This window comes from Mytilus galloprovincialis, chromosome 9 (genome assembly GCF_965363235.1).
Source record: "Mytilus galloprovincialis chromosome 9, xbMytGall1.hap1.1, whole genome shotgun sequence".
Lineage (NCBI taxonomy): Eukaryota > Metazoa > Mollusca > Bivalvia > Mytilida > Mytilidae > Mytilus > Mytilus galloprovincialis.
The window spans coordinates 87,574,838-87,593,700 of NC_134846.1; the positions used below are offsets into that span (position 1 = coordinate 87,574,838).

An 18,863-nucleotide genomic window follows, 5' to 3' on the forward strand; every position below is an offset into this window, starting at 1 on the left:
TAGGGAGGGTTTTCAACTTATCACAAAATTCCAGACTGAAAATATACTGTACCACTTCATTACACAAACTTATTATTTCTCAATAAGAACAGCTATTTCTTGATGAGCTTACTAACATTTCTGGCACAGAGCATCAGGTTCATGGAGAGTTATGTCTATTTCTTGAGAAAGCTAACAAACATTATATCTATCACAGAGAAGAGGTCACAATATTGCAACACTGGATCCGTTGGGTCTACTGGATGCAGATTTAGATCCAGAAATTCCTAAAGAGCTATTACTGAGTAGTTATCACTGGGGTAGGTAGATACTGGGTAGTATATACATACCTAAGTCCTAGTGCAGCAAGGTTAAATAAAACAAAGGTGTGGTAACAGTTTGATGTGGAGGAAAGACACATTGTCTTAAAATTGGCATTGTTAGTGATACTAGTTCAATGGATAAGGTACGATAAGGCCCATTTTTGGCCCCCCTATTTTCTCATTTTGTTTTGGAAAGCTACTTATCATATTAGGTTTGAAGTTTGTTTAGATGAACTTCAAAACCATTAATTTCAGAAAATGGGTGAGTTGAGGGGGGTTAAAGGGCATCAAAAACGCCAAAAGAAAGAAAAATTACGATTTATGGTCATTAGCATGGACCTACGTGACCTGGAAAAAATTATAGTAATTTAGACTATGAAAAACAGTTCTCATGACATTGGAATACAAAAAATCCTGGGCCACATTGGCGCAGACATTAAAATACAAAAAAAAAAAAAACGTTGTACGTAACATCTGCAAAGGGAATAATAATTACAATATTTGTATAATGACAGAATGTTGACCCCCTTCACCTCACCCAGTCTCTAAAATTAGTGGTTTGAAGTTCACCCAAATAAACTTCAAACCTCAGGAATATTTTAACATGATAAGTAGCTTTCCTAAACAGAATTTGAAAAATGAGAAAATAGGGGGCCAAAAACAGGCCTTATCGTACCTTGTCCTTTACTTATCACAATATTTTTTTTCACAATACAAAATTAGTCATGTTATAAATGAATAACTGGAACCACATATTGTTTTATTTGGTTTTACTGTGGTATTGTATTGGGCTGCTGTTGGTACGTACTTTTAGCCCATATGAAACCATTGGGTCTTTTTCTGTAAATTTGACATCTATATAAATACAAACAAATACTCTGTGTTAGAACTTTTTTCGTTCATATGTCTTGTGTTAAATTCTGAACTGTAAAAATGAAGGAATGTTTATTTGTTTGTATATAAATAGATGTCAGATTTAATATTATATAAAATGGTGACATTCATGGAAACCTGTTTAAGCCCCCCTTCCACTTTGTTAACCTATTTGAAAGAAACTTCTAAAACTCATTCTCCAAAGGCAGCTTAGACCAGGTTTACATTATTTGCTGTGAATCAGTTAGTTACTAATTTTAGTATTTATTTATTGTAGATATTGACAGAATCATGAAATTTGGTCATGTGTGATCTTGTATGCCACTTTACTCACGGCTTTTGTTGATGCATCCCGTCTGTTCATACAGTATATATACAGACCCTTTATCATGACTGTCAGTCACATGTGCTGTACTGCTTTAAACATACATTCACAACCTTACTGACATATAAATCCATTTTCAATATTATAATATTCACCTCCAATTTCAATTTTTAAAAGTAACTGGATAGCATGGCTTTCAGTCAGGTTTGTTTTTTTCTAATTTTCATTTGAATGTTTTAAATTTTTTGTCCTTTTTGTTTACCTTTCTTAAGACTGGTAACCCCTCTATACCCAAGCACACATATGACCAAAATTTTTTGAGCACATTTTCAGGATATTTTGAATTGTTAAATTATTAAACAAAAATTAATTTTTGGAGTTGTGTGAACTGTTTGTAGGCACGTGGGCATACTATCGCCAAACTTGACCCACTAGAAATCAGTACTGCTAATTTGGATGAGAAAACTGAGTTATCTCCGTCTATATTTAATTTTGGTAAGATACGTGTAGGTGATGCATGGTGGTGTGTTTGTCAGTTTTGCTTGCACTGCTTTTCATTCTCACTATTTAATCCACATGTCAAGTTTCTTTTTAATTTAACACATTACAAAAGTAGGAAGATAAATAAATTGTTGAGCTATATTTCATTCACAATTCTCACCAATGAGTTTTCTTTAGTTTAGAGTTATTTCCCTTCATGAAAAAAAAATCACATTTAAAGCATTTTTAACCAGATTTTTGTGACAAAAATGTCGGTTATTGATTTGGGGATGTACGGCGGGCGGCCGGTCGGGCGGTCGGTCGGGCGGCAATCAAATGTTGTCTGTGCATTAACTCATGAACCGTTCAACCAAAGCTTTTAAAATTTTAATATGTTGTTACTGACAACTAAATGAAGGTCATGTTCAATAATGGGACTTTGACTTTTACCGTTCAGGAGTTATGGTTCTTGAAAGATTAAAAAATAGAGTTTCCAGTCGTGTCCGTGCATTTACATATGAACAGTTCTACCAAAGCTTCCCAAATTTTAATATGTTGTTACTGATGACAAAATGGAGGTCAAGTTCAATAATGACGATTTTGACTTTTACCGTTCAGGAGTTATGGTTCTTGAAAGATTGAAAAATGGTGTTTCCAGTCGTGTCCGTGCATTTTCTCATGAACCATTCAACCAAAGCTTTTGAAATTTTAATATGTTGTTACTGATGACAAAATGGAGGTCAAGTTCAATAATGACGATTTTGACTTTTACCGTTCAGGAGTTATGGTTCTTGAAAGATTGAAAAATGGTGTTTCCAGTCGTGTCCGTGCATTTTCTCAGGAACCATTGAACCAAAGCTTTTGAAATTTTTATATGTTGTTACAGATGACAAAATAGAGGTCAAGTTCAATAATGACGATTTTGACTTTTACCGTTCAGGAGTTATGGTTCTTGAAAGATTGAAAAATGGAGTTTCCAGTCGTGTCCGTGCATTTACGCATGAACTGTTCTACCAAAGCTTCCCAAATTTTAATATGTTGTTACTGATGACAAAATGGAGGTCAAGTTTAATATTGACGATTTTGACTTTTACCGTTTAGGAGTTATGGTTCTTGAAAGATTGAAAAATGGTGTTTCCAGTCGTGTCCGTGCATTTTCTCATGAACCATTCTACCAAAGCTTTTGAAATTTTTATATGTTGTTACAGATGACAAAATAGAGGTCAAGTTCAATAATGACGATTTTGACTTTTACCGTTCAGGAGTTATGGTTTTTGAAAGATCGTAAAATGGCGTTTCTATTCACTTTGTTGCATTTACTCATGAACCATTCAATCTAAGCTTTTCAAATTTTAATATGTTGATACTGATAACAAAATGGAGGTCAAAGTTGATATTGACGATTTTCACTTTCACTACTCATCAGTAATGGTTCTTGTGATATTGCCAGGACACAAATAAATGTTAATAAATCCGGTTTGCTGTCGTTGTGACAGCCTCTTGTTTAAAAAGGAAATTATGTGCAGGCATAGTGCTATTGTTTGTTATGATAAAGTTAATTAATATTTAATAAAGTTTTTACAAATTATCAGATATTTTTTAAATAGATTGGTAGTGATTGTTAATGAAGGGAAGAAACTCTTGAACAAACTAAAAATTATCTCGTTTATCATTGCAACTTTTAGATATTTGAAATGCACTTTAAATTTTGAAGAATTGTTATTGCTACATGTAATATATGATTTTTTTGTTGGTGCTTATTTTGATATGAAAGCAGGAGGTGGGACAGGGTAACTGGTACAAAATTAGCATTGTAATATTTATATGAAATATACATGTATTTGACCTTATTCCATATTTGAAATGGAGGTTACATTCTGGTCAACAGTATATCTTGGTGGATGTTAATTGTTGTACATAATGTAAAGTCTCATTGTAATGTTGTTGATTTCCCAGAAAAAGTAAAACTCTTCATTTCACACAGTATTAATTCTATAGTAAAACTGTTCATTTCACACAGTATTAATTCTATAGTAAAACTGTTCATTTCACACAGTATTAATTCTATAGTAAAACTGTTCATTTCACACAGTATTAATTCTATAGTGAAACTGTTCATTTCACACAGTATTAATTCTATAGTGAAACTGTTCATTTCACACAGTATTAATTCTATAGTAAAACTGTTCATTTCACACAGTATTAATTCTATAGTAAAACTGTTCATTTCACACAGTATTAATTCTATTGTTTCTGTCCTTTGATGTTATACAACAGTGTGGACTAAGGACCCAACAACTATGACACAGTGACACACATTCACAAATTAATGTGTTGTTAGGTCATTTGTTGGAAATTTTCTATATTTAAATTCCTATATATTAGTTATTCCATTATTATATTATGGTTTTTAACCCATTTGTCTGTCCTTCTGTCCATTGCTCATTTTCTTTTCAGTATCCTAACAGATATTTTATATCAGATTGCAACCTTACCAGGATGTATGTTCACATATGACGAAAAATACTTTTGATTTTATGGTCAAATCTTAATTGTCATAAAAGGTCAAGGTCATAGATACAAAGAATCCAAAAAGTGGTATCCGTTTGATAAGTTGAATATTTCATATGGTATATTGTAACATAACTTGGATTCATGGTCACTTGTAATGAGAGAAATACAGCTTTTGATTTTGAAGCAAAGGTCAAGGTTATTGTTCCAATATTTGAATAGCAGACAGTAATATTTGGTTGTATGAATATCACACACTTTTTTTTATACTTTAGATATACAGCAGAAAGTTCATATATAAGTTAACCTGTGTGTATAATGCTTTCACTAGTGAAACATTATGATGAAAGTTGTTTATTTTCTGTATATATCACATTTTCTTTATAAATTGTATATTATGTGATTCCCTCTGTGATGTCCTCTAAAGTTTCTTTATTCTTTTCTTGCTGTGATTTTATGTATAACATACATAATATTATATAATACAGTGAAACCTGGGTAAACTGAACCCTGATAAAACCGAATTTCAGTTTAAACCGAACAATTTTCAAAGTCCAACAAAATTTCCCTATCAATTAACGTTAATCTAACCTGAAAAAAACGAACCCTGTCAACACCGAATTCCGAACGCTTTTTGAAGGCTCGTTAGTAATTTATTATCTAAAAATTACCTGTCAAAATCGATCAATACCAATCAAAACTATAAAATATTATTAATTATTTGCATGATTTAATTAAACAAACACAGGATGGCAGAGTATCCCCGAAGGTATTTGAGGTTTAATGAACTTGTGAGTTGTTATTACAAACTAATTAGCATGTCTGTGTCCATGTATAAAGTGATTTTTTGTACAGAAACGTTAAACTGGTCAGGTACCCCCATCGCCGATAATGACGAGAAAAGAACTTTCCCTCAGATCAATTAAATGCACCTTACTCAAATAATTACGGCCACAAAATCGAAACTGCCACTCTGTAGCTAAACTGTTTAATTAAATAATAGTTTTAAAGCCTTTCACCGGATTAAGAAGTCGTGCAACACAACAAGGTCAATGAATTTCGATTGCTGGATTCCCTTTATAGTCCCTATATATTTGATTCGAATGCCCCCGAAGACTTCCGTTAGCTATTTGGCAACGATAAAGTCCCAGAATAAACTAGACCCCTGCTGTTGTTTCACTGTTATCGTGTGCCGAAGTATCAATCAGCGGGTGACCAGTTTAGTCCGAGAACTCGTGTGTACAATGATGTTCCCGATTCAACTACGGAATCGTCATTTGACATTGACTGTGAATCTGAATTGGTCAGTGAATTAACGGATGAGAAAATAATTATAAAAAGCAAAATCGCTCCACGTTGGACATCTCCCAACGACGAGCGTGATTGATGGAGTGGCGTTTGATTTATAAACAAAAATGTAGCAAAACGTCTTTCTTCATCTTCTTTTACTTTTACATTTACATCTAAATCAACACAAAAATAAACTGTCGTCTGATGTGTCACCTATTATCCCTTGTCAGTATATGCAAATTATTTGGTGTCGACTTCCGTTTACCTCTACAATCCGAACACCTGTGAAAACCGAACAAAACGCAAAGTCCCGTGGGTGTTCGGTTTGGACAGGTTTCACTGTAGTTAAAACTTAACAACTTCATAAACTCTTGTACTTGGAGAAGCATCATTTGCTAGCTTTATAGATATAATTATAAAACTATCCATGTACTTTTACAATGTATTGTTGAACAATCTATTAATTCAATGAAAACAAAATTGATGTGAAAATAAGTTGATAAATTGAAAGAATATGAATTAAAATTGGATAAGTCATGTTAGTTCTGATATGTTCTAAATTTGAACATGCACAAAATCTTTGTAGGCATCTGTTTTTGGATGTACACATCTGTGAAATGAATTATTGTGATTTTAGGAAATGCTTCCATACAAATGATACTATCAAAATTTAAAGTGTGAAATACAAGTTTTACATTCTCAATAATAAAAACATTTGAATTTACAAAAACTTTATTTAAAATGAACATTAATTTTCATTCTTTCTTCACATGCCTCTGTAACATCATCATATATTAGTGTTTTAGATATGCTGAAATAATACTTTAATAATTAAAGAATGTTTTCTCAGATTTCTAAATATACAGTAGACTAATGCCACTTCTGTTCTTTTATAATTGATTATTTGTTTAAAAGTTGTAATAAAAAAAGATGTTGAAATAAGTGAAAAATTAGTTCTGAAATGATTCAACAGAATAATTTGAACATACTGTATCATTGTTTTGTATAATAGTTTGACCATTTCTGTATCATTGATTTGTATTAGTTAAAAGTGTATGTATGATTGTCCACTTATTGATACTCTGTTATATACTTTATATAGAGGAGAGTGATTTGGAGAGAAAATTTACCCTTCCAACAACAACCTACATTGGAGGGAGTGAAACAGAAAAGCCACTTAAGGATATCATTGAGAGGTTGAAGGTAACTGTCACCACTATCTACATACACGTATTACAGAGTACACTAATGAGGTTACCAACTTGACATTGGAAACATCAGTTTTTTCTATGTAACAATTGACAAAATTTACCAATTCAGTTTACAGAAGCACATTTTTTACACATTGTGCATATAAAACCTAGATGTGATTTGTCCGTGTAACCATATATTTGGAGTGAAAGATTCATGTTAGACAAAATTGATTTTTTTATCAATGTACCCAATTAAGTATCCACTTGTTATATGAAATCATAACCAATAGGGTGTAGTGGAAGAATCTGTATGCAAGCTATTGTGTGAATTATTAAACTATCCATCATCTGAGATTAAAAGGTTACCAAAAACTTAACATTTCTAAAAATGTTTTCAGGAAGTTTATTGTGGCCATATTGGAATAGAGTTGATGCATCTAAATAATAAGGAGCAAATTGACTGGATCAAACAGAAGTTTGAAACACCTGGTATTGTCAGGCTAACCAAAGAGGAGAAAAATACAGTATTAGCAAGACTGCTCAGATCTCAAAAGTTAGTATTGGTTAAGTCAGAGAATTGAGTCAGGTGGTTACATCTATAGTGATCACAATAGAACCCTCAACAATGAATGAGTCCCAACACCATTAACCTTTTTCATTGGTCATTATACTATGAAGTATTGCATCATTACATAAAATGCTTTGAATCATAGATAAATTATCAGTTTAAAATGTGTATTAATGCAAAGAAGCATTCAGATATTAATCCCATAGAATTCAAGTTTCTTTATTCTTTAGTATATACGGTAAGGGGTCATCCATAATTGTCAACCATTTTCCAAAGTGTGCAAAACATACACTTTTTCAGACCCCCATCCCCACCCTCCTTCAAAAAGTGTACATCAACCATTTTCAGATTTTAAGACGAGAATCAATCATTCTTAATAAAAAGAAGATCCTGTCTATTATAGTTTAGTTTTTTATAGAAATTTGCATTAAAAAGAAACTGAAACATAATCTGACTGTTTTATTTTTATTTTATATTTTTAAAGTGTACGTATATTAAACCCTTCTCAATGGATTTTTTTTTTTTTTTTTGCATACTTGATTCACATAGGATTTTTCAATAAAATTCTGAAAATATGCTTTTAAAGTATTAATGCATTGCGAAAAACATATTTCAACAATAAATTGAAGTGAGATATTCATAGATATTTTATGAATATTCTTTTCATATTGGATACAAATTTTATTAAGTCTGATGCAGACATTTCATAGTCAAAGTGTTTCAACTGAGGTACTGCCTAGGTGTAAAAGGCGTCATTATGGAGCAAAGGGGGTGGCGTCAAAAGGCGTCATTATGGAGGAAAGGGTTAGCATAATTTGACTAGACTGTAGATACTTAATATCCTTTTAGATTTGAAGAATATTTAGCTAAGAAATGGTCATCAGAGAAAAGATTTGGTTTGGAAGGCTGTGAAGTTTTGATACCTGCCATGAAAACTGTCATAGATACTTTAAGTGACCGAGGCGTAGATGACTTCATCATTGGTATGCCACACAGGTAAGAAATATTAACTGACAAATATCCACAAAGTTAAAAGGAAGTGAATGTAAGCAATTATAGGCAGCTGTCTTCAGAAGTGAGAAAAATCCATACCATATCGCTGTCTATAAAAGGTCCCAACATGAAAAACAAACGGTCTTATTTGTAACAAAATAATTTATAAAAAACAAATATGATAGGCATGAATCAACAGCTGAACTACAGGCTCATGACCAGGGACTGGCATTTATGAATAAAGAATTTGGTAGAGTTAAACGTGTTGAAGGTGGCAGCCCTCCCCATTCCTGAACAGTGGTGAAACAGTACAACATAAGAACAAACTATAAAAATCAGTTGAAAAGGGTTGGACTCATCAGATCAATGTAAAGCAGAAAAATTGTACATCCCTTACATTAAATTCACTCAAAGTACAGATCTGAAAAGCCAATAACAACTAATGGAAAATCATTAATCTAAGACTAAAATATCAATTAGTACACTCTATAGTCAACACTGCTTTTAGCATAAGATGCCTTACATAATTACGTGTACCAATGATACTGCAGGAATTTAAACATTTTCTAGTTTTGATATGCCTTGAAAACAAATTTATTGATATTTTTTCAGAGGAAGACTGAATGTGCTGGCTAATGTGTGTAGAACACCATTGGAGAGGATATTTGGTCAGTTTGATCCCGACTTGGAACGTTTCGAAGAAGGATCTGGGGATGTCAAGTACCATCTGGGAATGTCTATACAGAGACTAAATCGGGTCACAAATAAAAATGTATCACTGTCTTTAGTGGCTAACCCATCACATTTAGAAGCTGTTGATCCTGTTGTACAAGGAAAGACTAAAGCCAAGCAATTCTATAGAGGGGATAGTGAGGGGAAAAAGGTAGGATATTTTTCTTGGGTTTAGGTTCTAACTACTACTACTATTTGGTCTAGATCAGAAATTTGGGCTTTTCAGATAACTTGTAATGTAATGGAAAAACAAGTGTATATTCCAATTCTGCTTTGAAATACTTGTGGAGTAAAGAATATTATATTTGTTTGCTGCTCTTTTCCTGGTTAGAGGATACAAAACACACTTATAGTTTAAACTGATTGTAATGATATGAGTCATTCCACAGTAGTGGTATCAAAATGTGGGACAGTGTTTTTTTTTTTTAAAGTGATAGTATCATGCAATAACTGGATATTACAGATAGTTTAAACATTTAACTACATGATATTGATAATAAAAAGATAAAATAAGGCAGATAAAATGCCAAAATGTGCTTCTGAAAAATGACTGTGGGAAAGTGACGTAGGTTACATTGGTGTCCAGTAAAATGATTTAAATACACATATTTTGTAACAGTGACTATTAAGTTTATGCATTTTCAGTTCTTTCCATTGAACCTAATGCACATTTTCTCTGTTAAGTGTCTCAAGACTATTTTTGGGGGATGTTTAACTCTACAGTTTTGACCAAGCCTCACGAAACATCCTTATTCATGTTTAACCTATTATAAATTAACACAGAGACAACACAATATAAACTGCCTTTTGAAAACCATTTAAAGACATAGTTTTAGTGAAAAATATATGAAAAGTTATTTTTTTATGAGTATGGAATAGAAAAATAAGAAAATTTGTAAAAAATGTAACGATCATTACAATGGACACCAAAAATTGTGTCAAAACTAATATCCTAATAAAAAAAAATAACCGTCAAGTTTTCTTATATTTTGATAATGAATTTTATAGAAACTCCATCAGAATAGTTATACAAAGAATAGATATAACATCTACTAATCAAGAGGATGTTGAAATTCAATACAAGTCTAAATATTCCATGTAACAATCGTCACAAAATGTAATTGAACAGCCCCGTACAATTATAGAACCTGTATGTTCAAATAGTCATCTGAGTTTTGTAGAAAGCATCCATTGACCTATAAATGTGTAGAACTCATTAAAAAATCTTTCTTTTCAGTCTAAATCTAGGTTATTTAGACAAATTTTGGGCGAACCAAATGTCTGTTATACATTGAAACACCATAAGAATAAATTTAGTAATTAATACGTTGAAACACCATAGGGGGTCTTGTAATTAATACATTGAAACACCAAAGGAGGTCTGTTTTTTTCTGTGTTGAGTTTTTTAATGTTGTCTCTATCTAGAATAACTCTTTTGTTATATTGATTGATTGGTTTTTGGTGTTTTAACCACTGCATTTAGGCTTTTTTGTTGCTGCCAGTCTTTATTGGAGGGAGACCGAGTGCCCCGAGAAAACCACAGACCTTGGATAGGATATCTGACAATTTGCCTGTACCAAGTCAGGAAGATGACAGTTCTTGTCCAATCGTTTTTGATCTTATGAAATGTCAGTTCATAATTTTTTAAGGTGGGCAGTGATTTGCATTGGTCAATAGCATGGAACCGCTGGGAGGGAGTTTCTGTAAAATGAAATCTTGAATACAGTTTTAGAATTGATTTTTAAAGGGCTACCCAGAACACATGTACATTAAAAGTACTAATTAAAACCATGAAGAGATGCCAACACAGGGAATCAAGAATAAATTATCAGTAGTTAAAACTCAAGCATAAAAATGTTAACCAAATATTTTATTTGACATAAAACTTGGAACACTCTCTGGCGGACCATCTCTGGCACAGATTCAGTTCAAAGATCTGAAAAAGAGGAAAATGGTACAGCATTAACTTTTGATATTAACTGAACTTTTCATCATAGTATTCATATATATATATATACGTATATATATATATATATTACATTTTGCTATGATACATGTGAGACAAAATATCTATTTTAACCTAATTAATAAATGTGTATGAATAAAATAACATTGCTCTGTGTGTGTGTGTGTGTGAACATATGAACTTTTAAGGTACATGTATTCCTTCATTGTACAGTACAAACAATGTACATATTTCTTGGTTGTCTTCATGTACATGTCCACATACTTTGGTGAACAAATGGCTACAAAAATTTACATTCAATTGAGGTATTTGTTTCAATTGTCTCAGCCAGGACACAAATTTACACATTCAATATATATATGTCAATGTATGTGTTATAGATCATCTTGAATTTAGTTTAGGGTATAATTCAGAATCATCACTGAACATTTTTTGGAATAATAATTTATGACTTATTCTTTTTGTATGTGTGGACTTGGCCTACCACTCACAAACATGTGACGTGAACTACTTTGTCAAAGGGTGATCTGAGTTTAAACACTATTTTTTTATATCTATATCTTTGGATAATGTAACCTATGTTTAATAAATAATCTCATATCTACCTTTGAATTTGTACATAAATCGTCTAGTTCCAATCAAACAGACATCTGGCGGGTCTATTGGTTTAACCACCTCTGATGATTTTATGGAATGGCGTATTGATGCACTTATCCACAAGTCCTCCTTCTTGTGGGTGTAGAAATACACATAGGGCCACACATCAACCTAAAACAACACAGTATTGATTTTTTATTGTTCAAAAAGGTATCAAAAATAACAACCACTTCTATATCAATACCATACAGTTCAATTTCATCAGACATGTCAGATCAGCAAAAAGTTAAAGAAAATGCTTATTACAACTGTAGGCTGATGTTGTTGCAAACACCAATCACAAATAATTATGATATGTGTAAACTAACTATTTATCCCTCTAAAATTGTGTATTAAATTTAAAGTTACATTTTAGAAATTTATGTAATTATATATGAAATTATAAAACCTACTACATGTATAATATCTAATTATTTGAACTGAAGATCAATCAAGAATACAAGAACCCTTTATTAGAATTCAGGGAATTCAAAAGTTCTACAAAAATGACAAAAGTATCATACAAAATAGTGGTTAATTATACATTTAGAAGTTTCTGAAAAACAATCCTAGAAAATATAACAGTATAACATAATAAAACTTTAACTTAAACTGAACAAAACTGCAATACTTACAACAGCAGGGTATGTTTTTGTCCCTTGGGCAATAAGCAAATACTGCCCACTCATATAACTAATACAATGTAAATATAAAGTTGAATAAATTTGGAAAGCTGAATTATGAACAAATAATTACCGATACTAAGTCAACTTCAATAATTTATGAACAGTTGCATACATGGTTATCAGACATATGTAGAAGCATTACTTGGACAGGAATTAGTCATCACTCAAGACATTTTATCATAGCCATCATGAGCTGATCTGCCATTATGACAACAGTGTGTCAGAAATTGTATCTAGTATTCATCCTCAGTCACAATAAGCCTTCCATCATTAAAGGACTGGACAAAGAAATAACACAACAGGTGCCTTATATTGTGCCAGAAATGCTTACCCTTCCAGAGCACCTGATTTCACTGCCAGTTTTAAGTGGAGTTCCTGTTGTTACTTACTTACTTTAACTGTTTGTAAATGTCTGTTGTTTACTCCTTGATTTTGAATGTTATTGTCTTATGTACATTAAAACAACAAATCTATTCATCACTAATATTTTCCTTACCTCTGTTGTTCATTGCATCTTTTAGTGTGGTGCTCAGAGACTAAGAGCTGGTCATATAAGGGCTTCTCTTGGGACAGTACAATACTATTGTCTGTCTGTTCACTTTTATCCTGCAAGTTGGCCGTCAAAGCCACTTCAGGTTGAACTAAAGCAAAAGGATGGACATCCATTGGTTTAACTGTCATCGAGGACTGGTTATCTGTCAGTTCATCCAATAAGGAGTGTTGATCAGCTGTGGTCTCATCCTGAAAAACAGCATGGAATTGTAATGCATGTAATGGCATAAAATTCTTGCACACCTTTATTCATCAAGACAAAAAAGATCCACGTACCAAATGAAATCAATACATGAATGGGTCTAAAACAGCTTATTTAATTTTTTTTTTAAATGAGTGGCTTCATCATTGTCCATTATAACTGTATGATCATGCCCAATATCTGGGTCTGCAATTTACATAATAAATTATAGATACCTTAGACACAACACTACTTTTGTTGCTCTGTTCAAGGCCGTAACTACCCTTGAGGCAAGTGAGGCAATTGCCTCACTAAAATTTCGACACTGATTATTTTTTTTATACATATATATAAATATAATAGTCATTTGTTGTTCTGTCTCAACCTTAATTTCTATAACTTGTCATCATTCCTTTTTAACTATTCTTCCTGGATATAACTCAGCATCTCAACGGGTGATGTTTCTCGATTACATTAACCTATAGTAACGATAATCATCTTGGATCTCTGGTTAAAAACAGGCTCTTGCAGAAAAAGGAAAAGCGACACTGAAGGTAAAGAAGGAATAAACTATTTTTTTTGGTGAACAGAGTCTGAGTGTTGCATATAAATTCTTCATTAGAACAATCCAAAAACGATAAGTAGACTGACAAATCAATTACTGGGCTTCGCAAGGGGGCAGGCCTGTCTGCGTATTCATTTCTCCGTTTCACCCACTTTTGACAAATCAAGTACTGGGCATCGCAAGGAGGCAGTCCTGTCTGCGTATTCATTTCTCCGTTTCACGAACTTTAATCTTTCTATTTACAGATAAATAAAATATAAATAAAATGAAACATGCATGGATTAGTTTTTATCCATGTTTCTTTAACCTTAAAAATTGAAAGAATATCCCTTCTCCTGGTATAAACAACCCATCAATGTAGACATAACACCAATACTGTACCAAATATCCAAGTATTATAATTAATACTTGTACCAAATATCCAAATATAATCAATATTTGTACCAAATATCCAAATATATATAAACACTCTGAATATACACGCCATAAAAAGGCTATAATAAATACCAAAGACTTTGTAAAGTGGATAGTCGCACGACAACGCCGATGCTGAACCCAAAGAACGGGAAGCTATATATATAACTATTATAGTATTAAAATTGTTTATAGTCCAAAATGCAATTAATAAAACAAAAAGAAATTTATTAAATTCCCAAATTCTGGGAAACGATCATACGTTCTGATAAATCGTCTTTAACATAGCCATCCTTTGAAGTGTCCGACTTCCAACGTCCATGACGTTTAAAAAGTCTGTCTGAAACTCCAAATCTCGCTGCGGCTGTAGCACCCCCAGATCGTAAACTATGTAATCCGTATGATTTTATATCGGGAACAAATGGTGAAAAAGCATCAATGAAAATTTCCCTCATCCTTGTATAGCTTAAAGGCTTATTCGTTGAACGAAAAACAAATTTTCCTTTCACTTGCGACAAATTTCTGAATAAATACAGATTTGAATCGGATTGAATGCCACTCCATTGCATATATAATTCCAAATTACGAACTGGACACAACGTTGTCCCGGTCTTCGCAATAATCAGCCAGTTTCCATCTCTGTAAATATCCGTCTTGCTTTTTTCAATGAAAATTGAAATGTGTGATGATTTGAAATTAATATCAAAATAACGCAAATTTAGCAATTCTGATACACGCATAAATCCTGCATATCCCAATATACATGCACAAATGGTACGTTGTGAAAAAAGATTTTCTACACAAAATAACTTATCATACATAGCCTGCAATAACTCAGGAGTTATCGGCTCTTTCTTCTTAATTTGTGAGCCTAATTTCCTTTTAGCGCCTTCAAAAACACATTTAACTAATTGAGAATCTGTAGGAGAATCTGCACCAATAATCGAATGCGCCCACTTTATACTATAAAATGCATCACATACGGGGCTAGACGTGGCAGAAAATTGCACTAAAGAAGCTAAATATAAAGCCAAATATAACGGTTTTGTCGGTAAAATATCAACATCAGAAATGTGGTTGATTTCCGCCCACTTTTTCCATCTCAAAAAACCATAGTAGTATTTCTTTACTGTGTTGTCCGATTTACTTTGAGCTAACAAATCGGGAATAATTGCTAAATAACTGTCAAGATCATTTGGTAACTCTGTAATATCGTTTCTGAATACCTGGAAAAACATATTTAATAACATAATTTTAAATAAATATGTGGTTCCTTCAAATTTTTGATATAGTTCATCAATATAATACATAATACAGTACACCAATAACATAAAATATATGCAATAAAACTGTCAACCATTACATAAATAACTACCACCAAGTTAATACTAATTGTTAATTAATGTCTCCCTGAAATCCATTCTAAGAGCCAACACCTTAAATGGTAAATCAATATTACCAAAAACTGATTTATTCCCTCTACCAGGTAAAAAGTTAGCTTTGTTAGTAGGTAGGTAATAGAAACCCAACACCTGATCAATAAATCTATCACCTTTGGGACACAAAAACGGCCAGTAATTTGCCGATCTCCACAAAGGTAAAATAACAGTACCATATGCATTGCACTGCTGCATGTACATAAGGACTTTCAATAATAGGCAAACTGGGGGAACATACCACCCATTTATACCTTGCCAATTGACAGTGAACGCATCAATACCCATTGAATGTACATTCCAATACCTGGAGTAAAATACAGGTAATCGATGGTTATGATCACTGGCAAACCAATCAATTTCATGAGGTCCCCACAGGGAATCCAAATATTCAAAAACGTGTACTGCAACACCCCAGTCATCAGTGTCTATGATACAACTAATATAGTCTGCAATTTCATTCTCAGCCCTGGGTATCCATTCAACCTCTAGGGACACGTTGAACTTTAAACAAGTCACAAAAATGTCATATGCAATATCTTGCAAATAAGGCTTCATACTGCCTTTATGAACAATTGAAACAACGTTTTGGTTATCCGTAAACCATTTAATGCGTTTATCTCTCATAAAATCTATCAAAGAATGAAATACACATTTAACAGCCGTAAGTTCTTTCCAAGTAGAACTATGATGTACCTCGTTTTCATGCCACATACCATGGGCAATATTCTTAGGATTTTCTACTGTAAATCCACCATATCCAGTGCCACTAGCATCACTATAAACAATAGTGTGACACGAAAAATCGGATACAAAATGTTTAAAATTAATACATTTAATATTTTTCTTCCAGAATATAAGCTGCTCTTTACTTTGAACCGAAAGTTCAATATAAGATTTCCAAGAACAAGCTGACATTACATCAATACTAAGATATTTAGTCATAATATAAGCCACATTTCCTATGACATACGACATGGATATAATCTGGCCAATAACAGAAGCTACAGTTCTCACATAAACTTTACCTAAATTTCTTAAAGATTGTTCAACTTGTATTATGGTATCAAACAATTTTGACAGTCTATCAACTGGTATGCTCAGAATAGCTTTGTCTGTATCAATAAAATAGCCTAAATATATCAATGTTTTACTGGGAGACCACATGGATTTCTCAACCTTGGGTACAAACCCACTATCAATAAGATCTTGTTTAACTTGTGCGGCAATATCTGTACACGAGTTAATATCAGAATGGGTGCCAAATCCATCATCTAAATACATAAGAATTTGTTTACCCTCTCCTCTCCATTTTTTAATTAGCGGCCTGGTGACTTTAGTAAATATATAACAGGCAGAACTCAATCCAAAAGGTAGGACGAGAAATTTAAAATATTTTGTACTTTCACCATATGTCCAAGAAAACCCAAGGTAATCAGTATGCGGCTCGTATATGTCTAAATGGTGATAAGCTGAATGTATATCAAACTTAAAACAATAAAAATCTTGTTTGATAAATTGCATAGCTACACGGATATCTTCAAATTTCACAGATGTCTTCCACAGATGTAAATTTACGTGACGTAGATCTAAAATTAAACGTTTTTTGCCATTGTTTTGAACAGAAACAGTTAATGGATTTACGACTAATGGTTTATCATTAGTACATTCAATAATAAGTCCTCTTATCAAAAGATCATCAATAGCTTCTGAAACAAAATCACTGTGTGTTATAGCAGAATGATTGTTTTGTAAACAAACGGAAGGCGGTGTAGTATAAAAAGGTATTTTATACCCGTGTAAAATAGTATCAATAATGAAATCATAACAACCAATGCTATACCAAAAATCAATATGTCTCTTTAATCTACCTTTGATGATAATTTTAGCCTGACCTTGTTCATATTCAAAATAATCATGTGCAAGATAGTGTGCACTCGATTGACTATCACTAGAAATATTTAAATACTCATCTTTTATGAAATCATTCCGTTTTTGGCTTGCCGACTGCTTTAGGATTGAATGGGCATCTATTCCTCCAGTGTTGGTTAGATCCACAACCATAGCAGGCTCCTTGTTGAACTCTAGGCTGACTTCCGCTCGTGCTGGGCATGTTTGAATATAACGGGAATCCGGAATACCAACCGGACTGAGGTTCCCGAAAGGGCTGCTGTTGGAATTTTGCTGGAATATTAGGTACATTCTGAGCAGAATTATTAACATAATTAGTAGAAGATTTAACCTTTTTTGACGCCTTGAATTTGCGCTTTTTAATAGCTCTATTTTCTGCTTTGGTGATTTTGTTTTCATCCTCGGTATCACTTGCAACCGGATTTGTCTCATACTGCCTAACAGTATCCCAACCACCCTCACTGCTATCAGCAATCTTAATTAATTTGTTACGTTTTTTAAGCTTGTCAATAACATCAACAACAGTTTCACGTGCGTAGTCTGATTTACAATGTTCAATAGCCCAAATTACTTGATTAAGGTCTTCAACAAATTCAGAATTAAGTGTATGCTGCACTTTATTACCCTCATATTTCCAGTGATATTCATTATCAACTTTGAGTTTTTTAACCTGCGACGCGACAGCTAAAGTGGACCCCTGAACCTCATTTTTTAAATCAATGAACTCCTGACGGAGTTTAGAGTTAATGTCACCTTGTTGTTTAACAGCTCTGAAAATGTCCTGTAATGAAACATCAGGAGATTCTTCAAGTGGTGTTGGATTCTCTGGATCCATGGCTAAGTTCAAGATGAAAATTTACCAAGAAAAAAGCGAACTGTTCAGATTGACGGTGTCGTGCTGAATGATTACACGGGCAATAAAATACCGCGAAAATAATTTAGAAGCGGGAAACCTAAACGCCCCCTATGTTACATTGATGAAAACACCCAGGAGAAATTAATTTCACTCTAATGCACTGCCCGTTTAAACGAATGAAATTACAAATATTCCAATTTGATATTATTGAGGAATGGTAGAACTTTTAACACAGGATTTTGACTTTATTTATTCGGGACTACGGAATTTCGTTTTCTTATATTCGGGGTTTCGGAATCGGACACCCCAAACCCCTTACCCCTAAATTTATAGATTCTGTAACTAAAATACCACCGACTATTTCCAGAAATAATTTGAAATTACATGTAAACG

At 32.8% G+C, this 18,863-nt stretch overlaps 4 protein-coding genes across 5 annotated transcripts in view; 1 reads left to right on the forward strand and 3 right to left on the reverse strand.

Moving 5' to 3' along the window:
• Positions 1 to 18,863, forward strand: part of LOC143046272 (2-oxoglutarate dehydrogenase complex component E1-like) — a 61,204-nt gene that overhangs the window by 13,067 nt on the left and 29,274 nt on the right. Inside the window, exons 4-8 of one of the 2 annotated variants that reach the window (XM_076219353.1) lie at positions 197 to 299; positions 6,884 to 6,984; positions 7,373 to 7,527; positions 8,392 to 8,538; positions 9,148 to 9,418. In XM_076219353.1, the coding sequence (XP_076075468.1) occupies positions 197 to 299; positions 6,884 to 6,984; positions 7,373 to 7,527; positions 8,392 to 8,538; positions 9,148 to 9,418 (777 nt within the window). Of the gene's footprint in view, positions 1 to 196; positions 300 to 1,898; positions 1,996 to 6,883; positions 6,985 to 7,372; positions 7,528 to 8,391; positions 8,539 to 9,147; positions 9,419 to 18,863 lie in introns of both variants that reach the window. The other variant, XM_076219354.1, reaches the window with a different exon arrangement.
• On the reverse strand, positions 10,737 to 13,553 carry LOC143047091 (uncharacterized). Its single transcript, XM_076220055.1, has 5 exons — positions 13,525 to 13,553; positions 13,052 to 13,296; positions 12,505 to 12,562; positions 11,839 to 12,001; positions 10,737 to 11,203 (listed from the first exon to the last, which is right to left on the reverse strand). Exons 2-5 carry the CDS (start codon positions 13,234 to 13,236, stop codon positions 11,196 to 11,198), a joined length of 414 nt encoding a protein of 137 aa, XP_076076170.1. The 5' UTR covers positions 13,237 to 13,296; positions 13,525 to 13,553; the 3' UTR covers positions 10,737 to 11,195.
• LOC143047093 (integrase/recombinase xerD homolog) lies at positions 14,194 to 15,607 on the reverse strand. The gene has a single exon (XM_076220057.1). It carries the CDS (start codon positions 15,596 to 15,598, stop codon positions 14,498 to 14,500), a length of 1,101 nt encoding a protein of 366 aa, XP_076076172.1. The 5' UTR covers positions 15,599 to 15,607; the 3' UTR covers positions 14,194 to 14,497.
• Positions 15,611 to 17,561, reverse strand: LOC143047092 (uncharacterized). The gene has a single exon (XM_076220056.1). It carries the CDS (start codon positions 17,225 to 17,227, stop codon positions 15,656 to 15,658), a length of 1,572 nt encoding a protein of 523 aa, XP_076076171.1. The 5' UTR covers positions 17,228 to 17,561; the 3' UTR covers positions 15,611 to 15,655.

Bases quoted from the DNA above. Each gene is read 5' to 3' on its own strand.
- LOC143047092 (XM_076220056.1), bottom strand. From the start codon at position 17,227: ATGCAATTTATCAAACAAGATTTTTATTGTTTTAAGTTTGATATACAT.
- LOC143047093 (XM_076220057.1), bottom strand. From the start codon at position 15,598: ATGTTATTGGTGTACTGTATTATGTATTATATTGATGAACTATATCAA.
- LOC143047091 (XM_076220055.1), bottom strand. From the start codon at position 13,236: ATGACAGTTAAACCAATGGATGTCCATCCTTTTGCTTTAGTTCAACCT. The intron at 12,563-13,051 runs GTAAGGAAAATA...ACATTGTATTAG, and splicing joins AGATGCAATGAACAACAGAG to TTATATGAGTGGGCAGTATT. The intron at 12,002-12,504 runs GTAAGTATTGCA...GTGTTGTTTTAG, and splicing joins CAAAAACATACCCTGCTGTT to GTTGATGTGTGGCCCTATGT.